The sequence below is a fragment of the Piliocolobus tephrosceles genome, chromosome 14 (genome assembly GCF_002776525.5).
Source record: "Piliocolobus tephrosceles isolate RC106 chromosome 14, ASM277652v3, whole genome shotgun sequence".
NCBI classification, from domain to species: domain Eukaryota; kingdom Metazoa; phylum Chordata; class Mammalia; order Primates; family Cercopithecidae; genus Piliocolobus; species Piliocolobus tephrosceles.
In genome coordinates, this window is record NC_045447.1 from 9,325,632 (window position 1) to 9,347,814 (window position 22,183).

The 22,183-nt window shown below is 57.1% G+C and overlaps 2 protein-coding genes across 4 annotated transcripts; one reads left to right on the plus strand and one right to left on the minus strand.

The window, feature by feature from the left end:
- The first annotated feature begins 277 nt into the window (after positions 1–277).
- On the plus strand, positions 278–6,272 carry CRAT (carnitine O-acetyltransferase). The gene is made up of 8 exons (XM_026457140.2): positions 278–1,106; positions 1,651–1,751; positions 2,470–2,589; positions 2,749–2,871; positions 2,972–3,107; positions 3,771–3,833; positions 4,946–5,083; positions 5,469–6,272. The coding sequence occupies exons 1-8, from the start codon at positions 915–917 to the stop codon at positions 5,682–5,684; spliced, it is 1,089 nt and encodes a 362-aa protein (XP_026312925.1). The 5' UTR covers positions 278–914; the 3' UTR covers positions 5,685–6,272.
- A 4,345-nt stretch (positions 6,273–10,617) lies between these two features.
- DOLPP1 (dolichyldiphosphatase 1) lies at positions 10,618–20,019 on the minus strand. Of its 3 annotated transcripts, XR_002732570.2 has the most exons (9): positions 19,903–20,019; positions 16,353–16,453; positions 16,007–16,091; positions 15,808–15,907; positions 15,498–15,596; positions 14,847–14,975; positions 14,517–14,594; positions 14,261–14,350; positions 12,039–12,077 (listed from the first exon to the last, which is right to left on the minus strand). XR_002732570.2 is itself a non-coding variant. In XM_023216978.2 (8 exons), exons 1-8 carry the CDS (start codon positions 19,976–19,978, stop codon positions 12,041–12,043), a joined length of 717 nt encoding a protein of 238 aa, XP_023072746.1. In that variant the 5' UTR covers positions 19,979–20,019; the 3' UTR covers positions 10,618–12,040. The 3 variants fall into 3 exon arrangements, 2 of the variants coding, with proteins under 2 accessions (XP_023072746.1, XP_023072747.1); XM_023216978.2 differs by lacking the exon at positions 14,517–14,594 and having other exon boundaries at positions 10,618–12,077; XM_023216979.2 differs by lacking the exons at positions 14,517–14,594; positions 14,847–14,975 and having other exon boundaries at positions 10,618–12,077.
- Positions 20,020–22,183: the final 2,164 nt, after the last annotated feature.

The following is a 22,183-nucleotide window of genomic DNA, read 5'->3' on the forward strand; positions in this document are numbered from 1 at the left end:
GAGTCTCGCTGTGTTGCCCAGGCTGGAGTACAGTGGCTGGACCTTAGCTCACTGCAAGCTCCGCCTCCTGGGTTTACGCCATTCTCCTGCCTCAGCCTCCCAAGTAGCTGGGACTACAGGTGCCCGCCACCTCGCCCGGCTAGTTTTTTGTATTTTTTTAGTAGAGACGGGGTTTCACCATGCTAGCCAGGATGGTCTCGATCTCCTGACCTCGTGATCCGCCCGTCTCGGCCTCCCAAAGTGCTGGGATTACAGGCTTGAGCCACCGCACCCGGCCTATCCCATATTTTTAAGGCCAGTTTATACAGGCACCCCACAAGCCCTTTTCCCAACATTCCCCCAGCACACTGGGCCCCGCACAGCCGTGGGCAGCCATGTTTCTCACTGCATCCTGTCAACGTGGAGCAGGCAATGCGGGCCCCATGTCATAGATGAGGACACCTCATGGTTAGGGTAGTTTCTCTCTGCTAAATAGCAAGTTAGGATTATAGTCCAAGTCCTCTGGCTGAGGAGCCCACCCACCTCCACACTCCCTGTACCCCTAAGCACCAGCAATCCTCCAAAGCATGTCTTGCTCAGGGGCATTAGCCCCAAAGTCAGACCACCTGTGTGGGATCCCTGCCTGCCATGCCAGCTCCTGTGTGACCCTGGGCTTCCGTTTCCTGTGTCTAAAGTGGGCCAGGGGTTGGGTCCTGCCTCAAGGAATGCTGTGGGGCTGCAGGGTCCTGTTGAGTTTGAAGCTCTGAACCCACACCCTACACTCGGTCAATGCCCTGGAGGGCCCCTGAGGTGGGGATCTCCTCATCCCAGAGGGGTACAAATAGGTCAGAAGAGCCCAGGGCAGGAGGCTGTGGAGGGGCTGGTCCATCTCTCCCATACCCTGAGACTCACCCCATTTTGAGCCTCCCCACCCCATGCCACCTGCAGACAAGGTGAACCGGGATTCCGTGCGCTCCATCCAGAAGAGTATCTTCACCGTGTGCCTGGATGCGCCCATGCCCAGGGTCTCAGAAGACGTGTACCGCAGCCACGTGGCAGGCCAGATGCTGCATGGGGGCGGCAGCAGGCTCAACAGCGGCAACCGCTGGTTCGACAAGACGCTGCAGGTGAGGCGCAGCAGGGCTTCGCCCACTCATGTACACCTGAACAGGGCTTCCATGGCCTTGGGACTTCCTGCCCCTCCCCGGCCCTGCATCCCCAGCCTCCTAGCTTGTAAAACAGGCAGGAAGCCAGCAGGCTGGACGCCACCATAATTACCGAGCAGCCAGCCTGTCATCACCAGTCCTGCCGCTGGCCTGGAAACCACTGCCACCCCCAGCACACCCCCTCAGCGCCTCACAGAGAACCTGGGATCCGGGGTCAGCCAGTGCAATCCTGGCACAACAATCCCTCTCTGCACCTGTAAAATGGGGAGGTGGTCGACCTCACTGGCAGAGTAGTTTGAAGGACTCGGTCAGGCACGCTGAGCGTGGGATGTGCTTAGCACACCAGGGCACCCAGTGAATGTCAGCTATTGTTAATAACAGTAATAAGTCAGCATAGCCCATTGAGATGACTTCAGAGAGGCCCTTGCCTCGGCCAAAGAGTGGTTGGGTCGGGGCCAACCCCCAGGGCCCTGGGGCTGACCGGGGTCTCCCTTCCCTTCCACAGTTCATCGTGGCAGAAGATGGCTCCTGTGGGCTCGTGTACGAGCATGCTGCAGCGGAGGGGCCCCCTATTGTCACCCTTCTGGACTATGTCATCGAGTACACGTGAGTACAGTCACATCTCTCGCCTAGTTCCCCAGCGCCTAGTGACAGGTGACACACAGGTGATAGACCAACTTATAGGGGAATATCACTCTCCTTTGTTCCGGGGAATCTGTTTCTTCCAAGGAAGCCAGCCGGATATGGTGGCCTGTAATCCTGACACTTTGGGAGGCTGAGGTGAGAGGATCAGTTGAGGTCAGGAGTTTGAGATCAGCCTGGCCAACACGGTGAAATGCCATTTCTACTAAAAATAGAAAAAAAAAATTACCCAGGTGTGGCAGCGTATGCCTATAATCCCAGTTACTCAGGAGGCTGAGGCAAGAGAATTGCCTGAACCCAGGAGGCAGAGGTTGCGTTGAGCGGAGACTGTGCCACTGCACTCCAGCCTGGGCAACAGAGTGAGACTCCATCTCAAAAGGAAAAAAAAAAAATTAGCCAGGCGTGGTGGCAGGCACCTGTAATCCCAGCTACTCAGGAGGCTAAGGCAGGAGAATCACTTGAACCAGGGAGGCCAAGGTTGCTTGCAGTGAGCTGAGATCACACCACTGCACTCCAGCTTGGGCAACAGAGCAAGACGTCATCTTTAAAAAAAAAAGAAAGCTGAAGTGAAGGTGGTTTTCAGAACAAACACATCTCCCTGGGCTGGCCCCCACCCTGGTCTCAGAATGGACCCAGGCTCTAGAGGCGCCAGCATGAGCCTAAGGCCCCATGTACTGTGCAGGAAGAAACCCGAGCTCGTGCGGTCTCCCATGGTGCCCCTGCCCATGCCCAAGAAGCTGCGGTTCAACATCACCCCCGAGATCAAGAGCGACATCGAGAAGGCCAAGCAGAATCTCAGCATGTAAGTGCCTGCCCCTGCAGTCCCTATGCTGGGTGGATAAGGCCAGGCCCTTCAGCTTGAGTGGCTCCTGTGCCAGCTCTCTCATGACACCCAGACCCTCTGTGGGGTTGGGAGGGGCTGCCGGGGCCTGCCCCTCACCTGCCCTTCCCACACCCCCAGCATGATCCAGGACCTGGACATCACCGTGATGGTGTTCCATCATTTTGGAAAGGACTTCCCCAAGTCGGAGAAGCTAAGCCCAGACGCCTTCATCCAGATGGCTTTGCAGCTGGCCTACTACAGGTGCACCTCTGCAGCCCGCCCATGGAGGAGGGAGGAGACCTGGGGGCAGGGGAGGGGGTGTCCGCCTCCAAGGGGCGTGCTCAGCCCCATTTCCCACCAGGATCTACAGGCAGGCATGTGCCACCTACGAAAGTGCCTCCCTGCGCATGTTTCACCTGGGCCGCACCGACACCATCCGCTCGGCTTCCATGGATTCACTCGCCTTTGTCAAGGCCATGGATGACTCCAGCATCACGGTGAGAGGTCTGGGGTGAGGGCGGGTGAGCTGGGTCTGAGCCATCTCCCTCGTGCTCACTCAGTCAACACACATTGATTGAGCACCTACAGGATTCCATGGTGGGCTTGGGGAATCTAACAGAAGCTGGAACCGTGAATCTAGCTCTGAGCTTCCTGGGGGCCAAAGAGGAAAAGGGAGTCATACATTTGTTCATTCATTTATTCATTGGCAGTAAAGCAACTGCCCTATGTCAGACCCTGGCTGAGGACCAAGGAGTTGGCAGTTGCAATACTCGGTCTTTTGTTTTTTCTTGTTTTGGCATGATCTCGACTCACTGCAACCTCCACCTCCCGGGTTCAAGCAATTCTCCTGCCTCAGCCTCCCAAGTAGCTGGGACTACAGGTGCCTGCCACCATGCCCAGCTAATTTTTGTATTTTTAGTAGAGACAGGGTTTCACCATGTTCACCGGGCTGGTCTCAAACTCCCGACCTCAATGGATCCACCTGCCTCGGCCTCCCAAAGTGTTGGGATTACAGGCGTGAGCCACCGCTCCCGGCCCTACCCTAATAGTTCCTCTTAAAGAGCTCAGAATCTAGTGCTGGGTGAGGGGTGGGCTACTGAGGTGGGCAAGGAGAAGAGAAGGGACAGTGCTTCAGCTCCCTCCGACCCTCACCACTCTAGGGGCACCAGAAGGTGGAGCTGCTGCGGAAGGCCGTGCAGGCCCACCGAGGCTATACTGACCGGGTAAGTGAGCCCGCTTGTGCCTACTAACTTGTCCCTTAGTGTCAGCCATCTGTCTGTCCCTCTGACTATCCATCCCTGCAGCCAATGGCAATGGCTGCCAACCCTTTGCTAGGACCACACCTCCCCCAACCTGGGAGTACCCAGAACCAGGCTGAATAGCCCCCTATTTTTTCTTTTCTTTTCTTTTTTTTTTTTTTTTTTGAGACGGAATCTTGCTCTGTCACCCAGGCTAGAGTGCAGTGGTGCGATCTCGGCTCACTGCAATCCCCGCCTCCCGGGTTCAAGCGATTCTCCTGCCTCAGCCTCCCAAGTAGCTGGGATTACAGGCACCCACCATCATGCCCAGCTAATTTTTGTATTTTTAGTAGAGACAGGGTTTCACCATGTTGACAGGCTAGTCTCAAACTCTTGACCTCAGGTGATCCACCCACCTGAGGCTCCCAAAGTGCTGGGATTACAGGCGTGAGCCACTGCGCCCAGCCAAGTATCTCCATTTTAAAGTTGGAGAGACCCAGCCTGGGCCCAGTAACTGCCCTGATCCCAGTTCCAGGGTTGGCCTGGGCCCTAGATTTTGGGTCACACTCTCTCCCTGATGCTAGGTATACGTGGTCCAGCAGACAGCAAGTTTCCTGCCCTCCAGCAGCTTGGGCTGCAGTCAGGGAGGTGGCTGTCTGGGTGCATGTCCAGGCTCTGTCTCTGAGCAGCTGTGTGTCCAGGCTCTGACCGTGCTACATGCACACATCCATTTAAAGCTTACCGCCACCCTGCGAGGGGAGTGCAGGACTCACCCCTCTTTACAGATGAAGACACTACGGTTGCAGAACCTAAGCAACCTACCAAGGCCCCGCAGCCTGGATGGGGCTAGGCCACCCAGCTCCAAGGCCCTGCTCCGCAACCCTGCACTGTCCTGCCTCCCTGGGCAAATCCCCGCCCCTCCCTGAGCCTCAGTTTCCCCATCTGTGAAACAAAGGCTCTCTCTGGCCAGAATACTCTGGTCTCATGGTTCTGAGTGGCCAGTGCCTGGGAAGGATGGCGCTGCCACAGGCTGAAGAGGGCGGGGATACCCCGTGGGTCCACAGCCCCTGCTCCTGACAGCTCTCCCACCCCAACAGGCCATCCGTGGAGAGGCCTTTGATCGACACCTCCTGGGCCTGAAGCTGCAGGCCATTGAGGACCTGGTGAGCATGCCTGACATCTTCATGGACACCTCCTATGCCATTGCCATGCACTTCCACCTCTCCACCAGCCAGGTGAGCCACTGCCCCAGGTGCCCTGGGGGCTGCAGGCAGAGAACCCACTGGCAGTTTGATGTGGCCACACAGGCCCCACTGGCCCAATGCCAACACAGCTGAGTTCCAGAGGAGGAACTGGGGGCAGGGGCCTACCTGCAGCCCAGGCAGGCTGAGAAGGGGTCAGTGCTTCTCATGGGAGAATCAGCTTCCCTGACTCACTGGTCAGGTATAAAGGAACATTTGATTCGTGCCAGCCTGTACTGGTTGCTGGGATATAGCAGGGGACAGACCATGGTCCCTGCCCTCAAGGGGCCTGCAGTCTTGACAGAAGCACAGGCAGCCTGGGAAGTGCTGGGGGCGTCAAGGTAGCGGAGCTTGAGAGCTTTCGTCCTGCTGTCCCCAGGTCCCTTCCAAGACAGACTGTGTTATGTTCTTTGGGCCCGTGGTCCCCGATGGCTACGGTGTCTGCTATAACCCCATGGAGGCCCACATCAACTTCTCCCTGTCGGCCTACAACAGCTGCGCAGAGACCAACGCCGCCCGCCTGGCACATTACCTGGAGAAGGCGCTCCTGGACATGCGTGCCCTGCTGCAGAGCCACCCCCGGGCCAAGCTCTGAGCCCCTAGGACTCAGGCCTGCCAATGCCATAGCCAAGCCCACCCTGGGATGGGCCACCCACCAGGGCTCAGCCCATTGGTTCCCTCTTCCCTGGTCCCCCCAAATCTACTGAGTCACGGACCACATCCTCCAGGGGGCCTGCAGGCCCCAGCCAAGTGCCTTCCGTGGGTCAACTCAGCACCTGCCAGGGCCCGACCTGGGGCTAAGTGCAGAGGCTGAGCGGGATGTTAGGCCCAGGCCCCTGGTGCCTCCTCTACCGGTGCCTCCTCTGGGGAAGGGAAGCAGCCCTCTGGAACAGGAGACTGGCAAGAGCTCTTTATCTCACCAGCTCGGCCCCGGCCACTCCCTGCCATCTCTATGACCAGGCCAGCGTCTGTACCCTGCTTCCCAAACTCCCAAGACCTGGAGACAGGATTGTCTGGGGCCAAGAGGCCAGGGTGTGAGGTTTCACCTCCGTGGCGGCTGTGTTCCTGCGGATAGCATGGCTAGCAAGCCACCTCTGGTTCCACTCAGCTTGGTTCCTGCCCCTGCCCTGTTGTATGATATTTATATGCAAGGTCATCAATAAATGGGAATTGTGTTGGTGAAGAGGTGTTTCAGCTGAGGCAGGCAGGGTGGGGGCAGGCACCTGGCCTTGCCCTCTTCAGCTTTCCCTGAGCCTGGGAGCTGGTGACCAAGCAGCTGGTGTGCCTGAGAACTTTGGTCCAGGAGCCAAGGGCCAGCTGTGACCTCAGGGCACTAGGCCCAGAGCTGGGCCAGAGCCAGGGCTGCGTCCTTCACCAGCAACTTCCCACCTGCCTCTGGCTTGGGCCTTCCCAAGTCCCATGGGTTGTGGGTAGGGGCAGCTCTCCCAGGGGACTGTGGGGCCCAGCAGTGTGGCTGATATCCAGGAGCCCCGGGTGTCACCCTGCTTCCCCCCACTGAACCCACCAAAAGTAGGAGTACAGCAGCAGGCTCAGCTTACCCCAGACCCAGCCGCTGCCAGGACAGACACCTTCGGGGGTGGGCAGGGGAAGCCATCAGAGCAGAACCACGTACCTGCCCACAGTCCCATGTCCATGGCTGAAGCAGGGCTTCCTGGCAAAACCAAGCGTGCTGTTTGTGGGGAGGGGAGAGTCTCCCACTGGATCCCTGGCCTGTGAGGAAGGCCCGTGGGAAACCCCAAGCGTGGATGCCGGGGTGGGCCGAGGGAGGTTGGCTGGCCTGTGAGTAAAGGGCTCTGTGACCGGACTAAGCTGGAACAGTCACCTCCGAGTGGGGCCTGTGGTTTTCTCCATTTGTCAGATGAAGAAGCGGGCTTAGCGAGGTTAAGATCACCAGGACACTAAATGGCAGAGCAGGATTCACAGAGGCCACACTTGTCTCCTCTGGGCCAGGGCTCCAAGAAGCCCCTCCCTAGAGCCAGGTCCCCAGCCCCAGGCCACATCCACCCACCTGTCCCACAGCAGGGGCTGGAGAAAGGGAGGCGATGGGTGCCCAGGCTTAGGACCACGAGTGAGCGGGTGAAGAGGGAGGTCAGGCTGAGCCTGAGCTCTAATCAGGCACAGGGACCTGCCAGGCCTGGCCAGCGGTGGCATACTCAGTGAGAGAGGGAAGCCACTTGCCCAGTGCCCCAAGGGGACAGGAGGTGTAGCCCAGACAATGGGGGGAGTGGGTGGAGGCAGGGAAAGGATGCCTCCATGGGGAACAAGCAGGCCTAGAAGAGAATGTCACCTGGACCAGCACGCCGACTCTGCTCCTCTCTACACAACAGGGTGCTCCCTCTGGGGGTGACTAGAACCACTAGGAAACAGGGTCCACAGCAGGGCAGAGTGAGTGCTGCCTGAGCGACCAGGGGTGGGCCTGCAGCCAGCCCAGGGCAGGACAGGGAGGGGAGAACCAACAGTCAAGAGGCTGCCAGACATCCTGGATTCCGAAACTCAGCTGAGAACCCTACAGGTCTGAATATAAGGTTGGATTTTTTTCCCCAGAACTATCCTTCTGAATTGGGGGGCATTCCCGTAGGGTGAGGCATTACAGGCCCCATCACATGGAAGCCCCCTCAATTCCTTGGAGCCAATAACTGTTGTTCAAGGAGGGTACATTCAGCATCTGAGCAACCTCAATCATGGTGACAGGAAATCCCTGGAGGTCCTTGGTGGGGGAAAAAGGCAAAGAAACAAGATTTTGTCATTCTTCCTTAGGGGTAATTCCTGAGGCCTCACACTTGGACGTAGGGAGAAACCAGTGCTTAATGTTGTGCCAGGGGGAACTTGTGGCTTGGAATGAAATTTCTAGTGCTTGTTCTGTGCATGAAATCCTATAGGTGCTGCTTAAAGGCTGGCATAGCAAAGACAACAGCCTCAGGAGAGCAGGGTTAGCTGACCCAGAGGGGCCTCCAGGGCTGACACCAGTGATGCAGATGAAAAACGTGATTTGCTTTTGCAAAATGAGTGAAAAAAAGGTGTTCTGAATTGGTATGTCTTGAGCAATACATCATTTGATATTTGAATAATAATTTTTTTTTTTTTTTTTTTTTTTTGAGACAGTTTCACTCTTCTCACCCAGGCTAAAGTGCAGTGGTGTGATCTCGGCTCACTGCAACTTCCGCCTCCGGGGTTCAGGCAATTCTCCTGTCTCAGCCTCCCAAATAGTTGGGATTACAGGCCTGCGCCACCATGCCCAGTAATTTTTGTACTTTTAGTAGAGACAGGGTTTCACCTTGTTGGCCAGGCTGGTCTCGAACTCCTGACCTCAGGTCATCCGTCTGCCTCAGCCTCCCAAAGTGCTGGGATTACAGGCGTGAGTCACCACGCCCAATAAGATTAATGAATTCAAGAGAAAGATGTGTGGCTTTTATGTAGATCCGGAATGTCTGTACATCCAGTGGGCACGAACTTTATGTGGGCCCCGTCACTGGGAGAAAGCAGGGATAGACTTGAGGTCAGGCTGTCAAGGCAGGGTAAGGAGCTGGCTGCACGGGTCCTGTGGAAGGGCCATGTCAAAGACGAGGACCTCTTCCTGAGCCCAAAGTGTGAGGAGCTTGGCATGGCTGGGTTTTAGGAGGATGCTATGGTTGCTGCCACGTGAGGAATAGACTGAAGGGGACTAGGCTAGGGGTCGGGAGGAGGGGAACCTATCAGGAGGCTTTGCTGCCTGCAGCCAGGGACTGGTAGTGGCCTGGACCCACATAGCAGCCTCAGTGGGGAAGAAAAGTGGATACATCAAAGAGGCTTCTGAGAGGCTTCCGCCCAGCACTGCACCTTGGGCAGGTTGGAGTGGGGTCAGGGTAAGCAGTGAGTGTGAATGAGGTGAAGGCGATGAGTTAGCAGGGGCGGCTGCACCTGAAGCTGCTCCCCGTAGCTTTCCCACTCCACATTGTAGCCGGGATGTCTTCTGACTCACGCTCCAGTTTGCTTTTCCTCTTTAAGTCTCTCTAATTTGCTCTTAAATCTACCCCTCGGATCCTTGATTTTTAGCTATTATTCTAGGCCAGGGCTAGCTTTATAGTTTCCGGTTCCCCGCAGATACTGTCTTTTAATTTATTTTTTTGAGATGGGAGTCTCACTCTATCACCCAAACTGGAGTGCAGTGGCGCGATCTTGGCTCACTGCAACCTCCGCCTCCCGGGTTCAAGTGATTCTCCTGCCTCAGCCTCCCAAGTAGCTGGGACTACAGGCGGGTGCCACCATGCCCAGCTAATGTTTGTATTTTTAGTAGAGATGGTATTTCACCACACTGGCCAGGCTGGTCTCGAACTCCTGACCCTAAGTGATCTGTCCGACTCTGGATTATGGATGTAAGCCACCGTGCCCGACCTTCTCTTTAAAAATAGTAAAACAGGCTAGGCATAGTGGCTCACGCCATAATCCCAGCACTTTGGGAGGCCGAGATGGGTGGATCACTTGAGGTCAGGAGTTAGAGATCAGCATGGCCAACATGACTAAACCCCATCTCTACTAAAAATACAAAAATTAGCCGGGCGTGGTGGTGTGCACCTGTAGTCTCAGCTACATGGGAGGCTGAGGCAGAAGAGTTGCTTGAACCCGGGAGGCGGAGGCTGCAGCGAGCTGAGATCACGCCAAGGCACTCCAGCCTGGGCGATAGAGCAAGACTCCATCTCAAAAAAAAATAGTAAAGCACTCTGTGCCTAATCATTCCAGTATTTGAAGTATGTGTGGGTTTGTTTCTATTATCTGTTTTCTGCTGGTTCTCCAGCATGGTGTCTTCTTTCCTTTTATATTTGATCATATTTGTCCACATGTATTTGTTTTGTTTTTGAGATGGGGTCTTGCACAGGCTGGAGGGCAGTGGTGTGATCACGGTTCACTGCAGCCTTGACTCCCCGGCTCAAGTGATCATCCCACCTCAGCCCCTCGAGTAGCTGGGACCACAGGTGTGCACCACCACGCCTAGCTAATTAAAAAAAATATATTTTGTAAAGACAGGGTCTTGCTATGTTGCCCAGGCTGGCCTCAAACTCCTGGGCTCAAGTGATCCTCCCGCCTCAGCCTCCCAAAGTGCTGAAATTATAGGCGTGAGCCAGTGCCAGACAAGTGGACATGTTTATCCTGGCACATTCTGAAGGGCACACTGGTTGCCCCCGAGTCCTCAAGGCTGTCCTACAGAGGAGGAACGAGGCTCAGTGAGAGCAGGGCCAGCACCACACAGGGAGGGAGACTGAGAGTGAAAAGGGGAAAACTTCCTAAGGCTGAGTGTCCAGGTTTGGTATGGTGGCCCTCAGCGAGGTCCCCTGGAGGGATGTAACCAGAAGCTGGGCAGACCCTGACAGGAAGTGCCGCAGAGGCCATTCAGACCCCTGCTGTGGGCTAGAAGGGACTAGATCACTTCTGGTTTTATGGTCTTCACCGTATCCTTACCCCTAAGGGTCATGTGTCCCCACAGCTGCCCCAATCTCCTCTCCTGAGCTCAGTTAGCATGTGCTCAAGCCGCCAGTTTACGGTTTTATTTTAAAACAATAGTAAACAATTTCATTGATTTTTCTTAAATCAAACCACCTCACACTCGGCTTGTCTCAGGCAAAAGGTAAAAAATAAAAATAACGGGAGGCAAACGTGGAAACCGACCTACCTTCCCTAGAAATAAGCCCCTGGTCCTGGCATCTGGAATGGCTTTTGGACACTGCCTTTAACAAATGAGAAAAGAAAGCACCAAAATATTGTGCTTCAGCAGCAGGTTAGGAACCTCCACAAAGAAAGGGGTGGGGAGGATTTGAACACAGATCCCGAGTGACCCAGTTCAGTCCTCAAAACTTCTAAGAACCTGGAGGTGTCTCCTCTCCACGACTCCCTTTCAGAGTGACTTAGAGATGGGGATCCCTTGAGGAAGAGCCCTCACACGAACCAGGCTGGTAAGGATCTGTGAGCCCACACCCCAGACACAGGTTTGACGGGGACCCCAAGCAGGTTCCCAGCTGGTCAGAGATGGGTCGGGAAGGACAAAGACACATTCAGAGCACACAGAGGGAAGGACGAGGGACTCGGGTGCCCACTGCCTCACTCCTCTCCTCGAGGCTCCTTCCCGTTTTGTTCGCGTGGGGATGAAGACTAACTGTTACTGGACGGCAGGACAAGAAAGAGCTGTAAACAGCTTGGGTCTGCTCACCCACATGTGCAGCTCCTTTGTCAGAAAGGGATTACGGTCTTAGGGACAGGGGACCAGAGAAAGCCCTTGTGGTGTTGGGTTAATACGGGGTAGAACACAACGACGGCAGCCGCCAGATGCGCGCTCGCTCTGGGCCCCGCCCCCAGACAGGGAAACACTGACCGAGGTTCTGGAATGGCAACGGTGGCAGGGAGGGCATGGGGTATGCTCCCCTCCTCCTGGCACCCCAGGCCACCTCGGCCCAGGGAGAGGCAGCCTGCCCTCTGGGCATAGGGCGAAGGGCCTAGGAGGCTGACCGGGAGCCCTCTGTCCACAGGGCAGCCACCGCAAAGCAGGTTCTTCAGCTCCAAAATCCTGCCTGCCTCTGACAAAACCAAAAAATAAATAGTGTGTACTTCTCACGCCACCTGGAATTCCTGGCCCCGAGACCGGAGGCGCGAGCCCTCCTTCTCCACCCCACACCCAGGTGCCCACACCGAGGGCACTTCCTGCCCAGCCGGGAGCTGGCAGCAGCACAGCGAGGGTCTCTGGCCACGGCCCCCAGGCAGCAGGCCCCCCAGGGTCCTGGTTGAGGGGCTGGCTCAGCCCTTTGGTCCACCTTGTTCATTAAAATTAAAATAAGAAAAAAAAAGGCTCCACTTGGTGACTTGGGTCTGTAGAGGTCTCTGCTTCGTCCCTGTCTGTCATCCTGTCCATCCTGCAAGGCATCGTGCGGGCCGGATCTGGAGGCTAGACCCAGCCACATCCACTGGTCACTGCAGTTTCGTCCCCAGCTTGCGTTGTCTGTTCCTGCAAAATGGGATGGGGGTCAGATGTGGGGACACCTGGTGTTCAGTGACCTACAGCTGTCCCCACCACACCCATAGTCTCAACTAAGTAGGCAAATGCCCACCCTCAGTAGCCAGCGATTAACCTGAACTGGGCCAATCAGAGCACCTGCCCTGGGAATGGCACCTAGAGAGGGTTGATCTCCCTGGCAGGGCCTGTACCTTGGTTGTCCCAGCTCTCCAATCCCAGAAGTGGAGCCAGGGGATTGGGGCAGGGGTGGGGGCCAGGATGAGATGACAGAGGCAAGAGGGACCTGGCTGGGTTCCATTAGTTATGGTGAGTTTCCCTTTATAGACAAGCCAGCACAATTAGGTTCTGTTATTGATCAAAACAGAGTACAGAAACGTAGTGAGCTCCCCATCCAGGAGGTATGTAAGCAAAAGTAGAACTACTGATGGAGGTTACTGAGGGCATTTGAGCACCAAATTTGGGGTGTGGCTATATCCAGGGTGGGCCCAGGAACCTGAGGGAACCAGGGCCAATCATCCCCGTTTTCTAGAGGGGCTGACAGAGACTCAGTAGAGGAGAACTGGGTTTGTCTAGGGTCCCAGTTAAAATCTAGAAACCTACTGCTCCTGTGTGATCTGGCCCCAGCCTCGTCCCACAACACACCCCTTGCTCCCTGGGCTCCAGCCCCGGCAGCCTCCGTCTGGTGCAGTCACCAAGCTTCGTCAGCCTCAGGAGTTGTGCATGCCCTTCCCTCTGCTGAGAACATTACCTGCCAACCCCGTAACCCTCCCCACCTCCCCACCCCCTACCCGCCACCCTCTCCACCCCCTCCCCACCCCCTACATCGTCCCCACCCTCCCCACCCCCCCACTCACGCCCACCCAGCCCCACATAGGCTCCCGACACAAGCTGTCAGGCCACAGCACTGATCACATAGGCAGGTGCGTCGCAGCTCTTCCCTGCCTGCTGGAGCGCCATGAGCAGGGGACCATGGCTGTCACTGTGCTTGCCCCCAGCACGCAGCCGGGCACAGAACAGGTGTGCCCCGAGATTTTGGTGAATGAAGGCAGGTGGAGGCCGGCCAGGCGGGGCAGGGCAGGGTGAGGCACGGCAGGCTGGTGAGAGATCAACGGGGCCAGCTGGGGCCCTTCTGCCTCTAATGGGATTGCCTGCCCTAACCCCTCCAATCCCCTTTCCTCATGGATCCCCAGCTTTGCTCTTAAGCTCGTTAGGATAATTTGGACCTTGATGTACTAAACACATTTCCTGGCTGCTAGGACGCCCCACCCTACCCCGCCCCACGGTCCCTCTCAGCCTGCTGAGAAACCTCCCAGGCTTCCTCTGGAGCCTCAGCTCCCTTCTGAACCCAGAGAAGGGCCAGCCTTCGGCCAGGCGCGGTGGCTCACGCCTGTAATCCCAGCACTTTGGGAAGCTGAGACAGGTGGATCATGAGGTCAGGAGATCAAGACCATCCTGGCTAACACGGTGAAACCCCATCTCTACTAAAAAATACAAAATATTAGCCAGGCATGGTGGCAGGTGCCTATAGTCCCAGCTACTCGGGAGGCTGAGGCAGGAGAATGGTGTGAACCCAGCAGGCGGAGCTTGCAGTGAGCCGAGATCGCGCCACTGCACTCCAGCCTGGGCGACATAGCAAGACTCGGTCTCAAACAAAAAAAAAAGAAAAAGAAGAGCCAGCCTTCCCACCCCCCTAGGAACCCCACCCAGGATTTGGGGTGAGTGAAACAGCATGAGTCAGGAGTTTCCAAAGCTCAGCTCTGTCCTGACTTGCTGCACAAATACAGGCTGGCCTCCTAACGCAAAGTGCCTCAGTTTACCCAGGTCTAAGAAAGCATCTGGACTAACCCCTAGGGATGTCCACACACAGGAGCCCCGAGAACCTCAGCTGCCCAGCTCTCTGGTTCTGGCCTGCAGAGTGTAAAAGCATGGGCTCTGGGCCAGACAGCCTGGGTTCACCACCCTGCTCCCCCACCCACTATCTGCAAGATGTCAAGCAAATGATTTCTCCAAGCTTCAGTTTTCTCATCTGCAAAACGGGGGTCACAGCAGGATTCAACGAGCTAATGCAAGAGAAGTGCTTAGGCAGGCACGGGGCTCCTGGAGAGCCCTCCAAACATGGAGGCAGAGGCTGCCTAGGGCTGGGCCCAGTGAGCACCGCTGTCCCCTGAACTCACCTGGCTTCTGCCCGGGTCACCGTGTACTCAAACCAGAGTACGTTGGGAATGAGGCTTGTGTCTCGGATTAGGAAGAACTCGGAGACAGGCCTGGAGAGACAGACAACAGAGAGCCAGGGCCACATCAGGGCATGAGTCTGTTACCACACCAGACACCCCCAACATTGCCCGGGGCTGGCGCGACACCCACCCCCACTGCCTAGAGTCTTTGCCTGGCCTGAGACCCCAGAGCCACTGAGAGACCCAGCTATGTCACCTGTGTCACCTCAAGCAGGGGCACTGTCCCACGGCACACACATCCCAGCAGGACTCAGGCTTCTAAGTCCCTGAGAACCTAGGCGAGGACAGAGGATGGCACTCTGGCTTCCCAGCCTGAGGAATCCCCCCGTGTTTCTGCCGCAAACCCCGGGGGGAGGTGGAAGCCAGGCAGGTGGGGCCTATAGCCATATGCCACCAGAAGGCTAGGCACTGGGGCCTTCCCAGGGAGACAGGGGCTGGGGTCAAGACTCCTGGGTCTGCCCACTGATGGCCCCACCCACAGGAGGGGACAGGGCCCACAGTGCCCAGGAAAGCAGGAGACAGTTACCAGGCTGCTATCCTGGGGAACAGCGGGGTGAGGACCTCCTGGGTGAAGATGAACCAGGCGATGGCCATGAGGCCTCCAGCGATGCCTCCATAGAGCACCTGGCTCCAGGTGTGGTACAGCAGGTAGACCCTGGGCCAAGGCCAGAAGTGAAGTATGTGACAGCCAGTCAGAGACAGGCCCGCACAATCCCCGCTGCCCACATGCCAGCTTCCCGGGAACCTGTGCCCGCACATGTGGAGACACACAGACAGGATACTGACTCCACGGAGCATAGCCTCAGATCCACTTCCAAGAGGGAGGGCACTGGACCCCAAACAGGTCTCCCATCCGCAGCAGTGAAGGGTCAGCTGGGATCTGCCTGCCTCCCATCGAGCCCTTGACCTCTGAATTTGTCTACAGTGGGTTCCTCCGGAACACTGGGAAGAGACGGCTGATACATGGAGTTGGCCCCAGAATCTTGGGCTCAGTGGGGACTGGGCTAGAAGGGGCAGCTGGAGCCCTGTCCTTTTAAAACTAGAGGTCTGGGACCCCTTTTCCAGTCCTGCCCTGCAGGCTCTGGGACTAGGGTCCATGGTGGGGTCCCAGAGGGACCAGGAATCAGCAGGACACCAGACGGGCAGGGTGCAGGCAGGGGCTCTCCCTCCTCCATACCTGCTGTAGGAGACTAGAAAGGCTGCAGCAAGGAGTCCCAGGGAGAGTACGTGCCTCCACAGCAAGTCCAGGAACCTGGCGTTGTTTGTTTGGTGCATTCTGGGAAAACACGCCCACCAGATGACCTCAGCCCACAGCCCAGCCCAGGCCTCCCAAACAGTCCCTGGCCCCATCCAAATGCTCCCTGGGTACCTTCTGCCTCCGCTGCAGCCCCTCCCACCCCAGGGACATCGGAAGGGCTAACAGTGAGTCCCTAGCAAAGCTCGGCCTGAGCCAGTTCAGGGCCATCCCAGCCGGGGTAGAAACTCACCTTAAATACAGGAAAAGGAAGGAATAGATGGAGAAGAACCACATAAACTGGGAGTGGCTGGAGGGCATCCCGTACTTCGTGCCCACTGCGGTGTGGGGGCCTGGGAGAGAGAGGAGACCAGGGCATCACGGGAGGATGCAGACCTCCCAGTAACGCCCCAACCTGGGGGACCCTCAGGCCCTGGCAGCCCAGGCCCTACCTCCACAGGGCCGTGGCTCCTGGATGACGTTTTTGATCAGCCAGTTGACCCCCTCGTTCAGTGCCAGGCCCCCAAGGAAGGAGATCTGCTGGGGAAGACATACGGTCAGCCGGGCCTCTTTGCACCTGTTGGCTGCTACCTAGTCCCAAAGACCACGGCCTCTGACTGAACCTCCCAGCCCAACAGGTGAGTAACCTAGAACCAGCCAGGAGGCTCCAGGCATCTGAAGACAGGTGGACGCAGGGATGAGAAGGCAAACCCTGGGCTGAGGGGCAGACAGACTGCCCAAAGCAGGGTGGGGACACTGGGGGGGGGTGTGGGGAGGGTGTGGGCAGGACAGACTCACCGTGTGCAGCTCCCGCTTAAATATGATGAGGGTCACGAAACCGACGATCACAAATACAGGGCTGAGGCTCAGGTAGGCAAGGAGGTGGCCAGAGAGATCACCTGGCAAGACAGAGAACAGAATGAGGACAGGACACAGGCATCAGAAGAGGGGTCAGCCCCCTGCAAGCAGGGCCTGAGCTTTCAGTAAGGAGGTCCCAGCAGGGCCTGAAGCATGGGGTCAGGCAGACACGGACACCTGTTTACCAGCCGGTCGTGCCAACTCAGTCACGGCCATATGTATGCTGTCTATTACTTAGCACTAAAGCGCACACAGCATGCGTTTAAAGCAGGTGCCTTGACTGTTCCCATTCTATAGATGAAGAAACTGAATCCCAGAGTGACTATGTGACTCACCCAAGGTCACACAGCCAGAAGGAGGTGGGACCAGGACTAAAGTCCAAGTCTCTGACCTGGTCCAGACACTAGACCAATCCCTCCTGCCAAAGCAGGAAGGTGAACCCGGCCTGGTGACTCCAGAGGTGGAGCCCAGGACCTGGGAGGCAGCCTGGAAGGCATATGAGAGCCACACACTGTTGTGCTGGGGCTGCCCTGGCTGAGCCCTGGGCCTCCGGGGAAATCCGACATTCTCTGGACACCACACAGACTTGGGTCCACACTGAAGACTCGGACAGAAACCAAGTCCAATAGGGCCACAGTAACAGCTGCTCGCCACTTCTCTCGCAGTAAACTGCCTACCTATTGATTACCAGCTTCTGACACTCCCATCACGCCTGGGATGGAGGCATCGGAGGAACACTGGGCCCTTTTAGGAAATGGGGACACTCAAGCTGAAAATCCAAGGGCAGGGGAGCCTGAGTCCGAAGGCCACCCTCACCATTTGAGACAGGCAGCTATGTAGCCACTCTGGGGTCTGAAGGCATGGTTCAGCTCCTATGCCCGCACTCACTGGCTGCATGAACTGAGGCAAGGATTCAAGCCTCAGCTCACCCACTTGTGGAACAGGGATGTTAGTGCCTACCTCCTACAGCTGCATGAGACTCAATGAGATGGGACCTGTGAGACACCTAGCTTGGTCCCTGGCAACCAGGACACTTCCATGTTGGGGCAGAGGTGGGGAGAACCCAGTGTGGGAAATGGCCCACGCCACCAGCCTCACACAAGCAGCAGGGAAGGTGTCCACAGAGGGCTGAGCTCGGATTCCAGGGCTGAAGACATAGACACACACATGCCTGGCCTCATCCACACCCAGGATCCTACCCAGCCCATCCTACCCAGGGTCAGGCTGGCCTGGAGTTGGCCGGGGAGAGCAGAGCAGCCCAGCTAAGTGCCTGGGTTCAAGTGCTGGTGCTGCCACAGTCCCACTGGGTGACAGTGGGTGAGTCCCTTCTCTTTCCTGGGCCTCTCCACTACGAAACTCACCTCCACAGCACTGGGCTATGATGACAGTGAATGACAGGTACCCCCAAAGCTTCAGCCATCTCCATAGCCTGTCCCAGAGCCAGTACCACCCTGGGGTTTTCCTGAAGATGCTACCAGGGAGTCTGGCCTCTCCACTCTCTGATCCAAGCCCCCTCAGGCCTCCCACTCCCCTTAGGACAAGTTCCCCCTCAGCCCAGCTCATCTGGCCCTGCACAGTCCTGGCCCTGCTTCCCTCTCACCCTCTGCTCCAGTTCCAAGGACCAAACTCAAGTTCCCTGAGCGCACCGTGCCCTGTCCTACTTCTGGACCTTTGCACACAGCTTCCCCACCTGGGATGCTCTCTGGGTGAACTCAACAAACGTCACCACAGTGGCAAAAAAAGACACATACGTCCCTGCTAGTGCAGAGCTCGCAGTCTGACGGGAGAATCTGCCATCCAGGCACAGTTCATGATCCACTAGTGTAGATAATCAGGACAGCATCTGGGAGGATGGACAGGGTCTCTTTATACCCCACTCTATCTCCCAAGCCCAGCACAGGGCCTGGCTCTTAACTGGGCTCAAAAAGTATTGAATGAATTAAGTAAGCAAGTGACGGTGTGACGAGGGGTGTGATGGAGAAGTGCAGGGAACCACAGCAGCATTGATAGGGGACTAGACCTCACCAGATGCTCCAGGCTCAGCCAGGTCCATCACAGCCTGTATCATGCTGCACACAACTGCCTGCCAGGTTCCTTCTGGCTTGCTGGATTGTGAGCACTCCAAGAAACTACTCTGAAGCCAGGCGGGGAAGCTGTGAAGGTGCAGAGGCCTTAGCAAGTCTTTCCCCACCTCCAGGCTTTGGCTTTCCTCTTATAAAGCAGCCGGTTTTCATAGTGCAGGAGTGCAGGGATATTTCAGGCCCTGTTAAGCATTCTAAAACCAGAGTTAGCCCAGGGCCTAGCACTCAGAAGTGTTCAGCGGATATTGGCTGAATGAATGAATGGATGGATAAACGTTAGACAGGCAGGCAGGCAGGGCCCAGCACCTGGCAGGGCCATACCACCCCCAATACAACCCAGAACACCAGGGTCAAATCGAATGTCTTTGGCATTCGATCCTGGTGCCCTCAGCAGAGCCAGGTTCTTACATCTCGCAAGACAGCAGCATGAGCGGACCCTTCCCAGGCAACCAGGGCTCAATGAGGGGGCCCCAACCTTCCCTGGCACTCAACCATACTACCCAGGGAGGGTCCTGGAAGGTGGGATAACATTAACTGCAAGTATTTGCTGAACGCTTACTGCATGCCGAGCACTGTTCAGCCCGTCTTGTGCCTCCTGCTATTTGATGCTCACACCATCACCAGAAGGTAAGCACTGTAATCAGTTCCACTTTAGAGATGAAGTAACTTAAGCAGAGGCAGGCACCTGCACAAGGCCTCCGCCTCAACTGGAACCCAGACGGGTCAGGCCCCCACTCCCAGGCTCTGCGCCACTCTTACTAGACAGCTTCCAAGAACGCCGCTAATGGACCTCTCAACTGGAAAGCCCTGCGCTTCGAGAGGTGTGTCTGATAGGAAGCTCCAGAAGTCAAGATCCCGAGGCTGCCCGCCCCCTCATCGGGTCCTCTCCGTTGTGGAGTCGTGCCCTGATCAAGGCGTGGCACCACAAGTACTCATAAGCCTGGCTTCACCTTGCACACTCCCAGCAACCGGGAGCTCTTTATCTTACAAGCAGCCCAAAGCACTGTTCGAAGCAAACAGACACTCCCTGCACGCTGGAGCGGGAGTGCGGCCTCTCTGGGGCAGTGGAGGGCGGGGGAGAAAGGCCAAGGTCCAGACCAGGGATCTTTTCTCGCCTCACACAGATCCCCACCCCATTTCAGCCCACCGGCGCCCCGGGACCCTGGGGAGCACCCCGACCGCGCAGCCGCAGAGTGCGCGAGCGAGCGCCTCACAATTTCGCCCAGCTCATCCCCGCACCACTGCGCCTGCGCGGCGCGCGTGCCGGCCGAGCCCCTCCATGGCTCACTATTTGACAGTTCCCACCCCGGTCCCCCGGCGCCCCCTCCGCGGGCTCGCGCAGGCCGGAGCGCCCGGGACTGAGAGGCCGTCCCCAGGAAGGCGTCCTCAGAGCCGGGACCGCCTTTTACCTGCAGGATATTCGACGTGGGTGAGGGTCACCGGCCGCCATGAAGCGGGGAGCGAGCACTGTCCGTCCGCTGCCATCTTACCCGGAGACCGGGCTTCTTCGAGTAGCCAATGGGGAGCCAGGGGGGCGGTGGTCCTAACCTATCACGCCGGAGAGGCGCCGTGCACCCAATCAGTGGTCAATATAGGTAGCGGCGCAGCCATTCAGCGTGCAGGCCGTGGGGCTGGCCCGAGCGGCGAATCAGAGAGCGGGGCCCCTGGGAGCCAACGAGCCGGCCCAGCTGGCGCCCAATCTGGGGCGAGTACAGGTAGGCGCCTGGCCAATCAGAGAAGGGGAGGGTTCCAGCACAGAACAGGGAGCATAACAGCCAATCAGAAGGTGAGGCTGCCTCAGCGTGTAGGCAGGGCGGGCCAATCAGGCGCTGGCTTTGGGGGCGTGTTGAACTTTGGTGGGAGCTTTGGTTCGGCTGGGACCTGCACCCCGAGTGAAGGCTTCTCTGGTACCCCGAGCCGACCCGTGGTCTGAGGGATCTGCGCGTCCGACAGCGCGTGCTCGACGAGGGGAGGCAACCTCAGCCCCAGGGGGTTTGAACCGACCCACTTTCAGTTACGAGTAAACTGAGACCAGAGAGCAGAGGGGGCTTATTTCCCTCTGCCCCATACTGACCGGCGAAAGGGCAAGTCATACAGAGCAGGCGACCTTTTTGTGAAAAGTGTGTGGGTCGGGTCGCCCAGTAGGTGCCCTAAACGCTGGACTGAACAGAAGCTTAACTGATACTTAAGAGTGGAAGCTTAGCTGCAATTAAGGACTCCTTCCTCCTTTCATTCATTTAACAAAGATTTATTGATTCATTCACGTTTATGCTACTTAATGAGGCATTTTGGGAGCATTTCAAACAAGAAGTCGGTTTTCCACCTACCCCTCAGTTTTCCCAAGACATTCCTGCGTGAACAGCCACACCCTCCCACCCGCCTTCACCTCTCCTAACTGATTCTGTCTCTGGTTGGATTGGATTACAGTCTTAGGTAAGGTGGGCTGGGCGGGCTCAGCATCTTGTCTCCTGCCCCTAGCATGTGTTTTTGTTTGTTTGTTTGTTGAGACAGGGTCTTGCTCTGAGGCCCAGGCTGGAGTGCAGTGGAACAATCTCGCTCGGCCTCCTGGGTCCAAGTGATTCTCCTGTCTCAGCCTCCTGAGTAGCTGTGACTCACAGGCACATGCCACCGCATCCGGCTAGTTTTTGCATTTTTAGTAGAGACAGGGTCTTACCGTGTTGGCCAGGCTGGTCTCGAACTCCTGGCCTCAGGTGATCCACCTGCCTTGGCTCCCAAAATGCTGGGATTACGGGAGTGCAGTGGCACGCCCAGCTAATTTTTGTATTTTTCGTAGAGACGGGGTTTCACCGTGTTGGCCAGGATGGTCTTGATCTCCTGACCTCGTGATCCACCCACCTCGGCCTCCCAAAGTGCTGGGATTACAGGTGTGAGCCACCGCCCCTGGCCTCTATGTGCTGTTTTGCTGCATGGGATGTACCGCCTCTCCTGCCCTACTTTGCCCTGCCAAATCTGGCTCAGGTGTCTCCTTGACTTACAGGTTTCCACAGCCAAGTGAGGGGCCAGTATTGGGCTCTCACGGTTGCATTTCCTGTCCTGTGTCAGCCCTGACCTCACTGGACTGTAATCGGTTCCTTATCCCTCCCAGTGAGCGGCAGCTCTCAGACTTCACAGAGTGCCGAGATCAGCCTGTAGAAAACGCAGATTCCTGGGTCACAGTAGGGCCTGGGTTGATCCAGTAGGTCTGGGTTAGAGCCTAGGTGTCTGCGTTCTTATGTGCTCTGGGAATTCTAATACAGGTGGTTACAGCCACCACGGGAGAAGCCCTGGGCAACATGAGGACAGGGCCTAGTACACCCTGAGCCTGGTCCAGACCAGACCTAGAGCAAGTGCTGATAAGTGACACGAGCACCCCTGAGGTGAGGTGAGAATAACCCAGGAAATCCCACTGAGAGAGTGGCTCTGTCTGCGAGTGGCCAGGTCAGTGGAGCGGGGACGGTGAGCTGACCTGTGTGGCCGGAGATGATGGCGACTCAGAACCCACCAGGGAGCCCAGAAGGCCCACTGCCCCTAGCCCTGCTGTGCACTCTCCCAGCCTGGGCTCATCGGGGTCAGCTGGTCTCGGTTTCCTCAGGCACTGCCATTATTAGCCCCTGAGAAGCAGGAGGTGTGAGGAGCGGGCCGGAAGCTTCCCAGGGCAGCCATCCATGATCTGGGTCACATTGCTGCTCC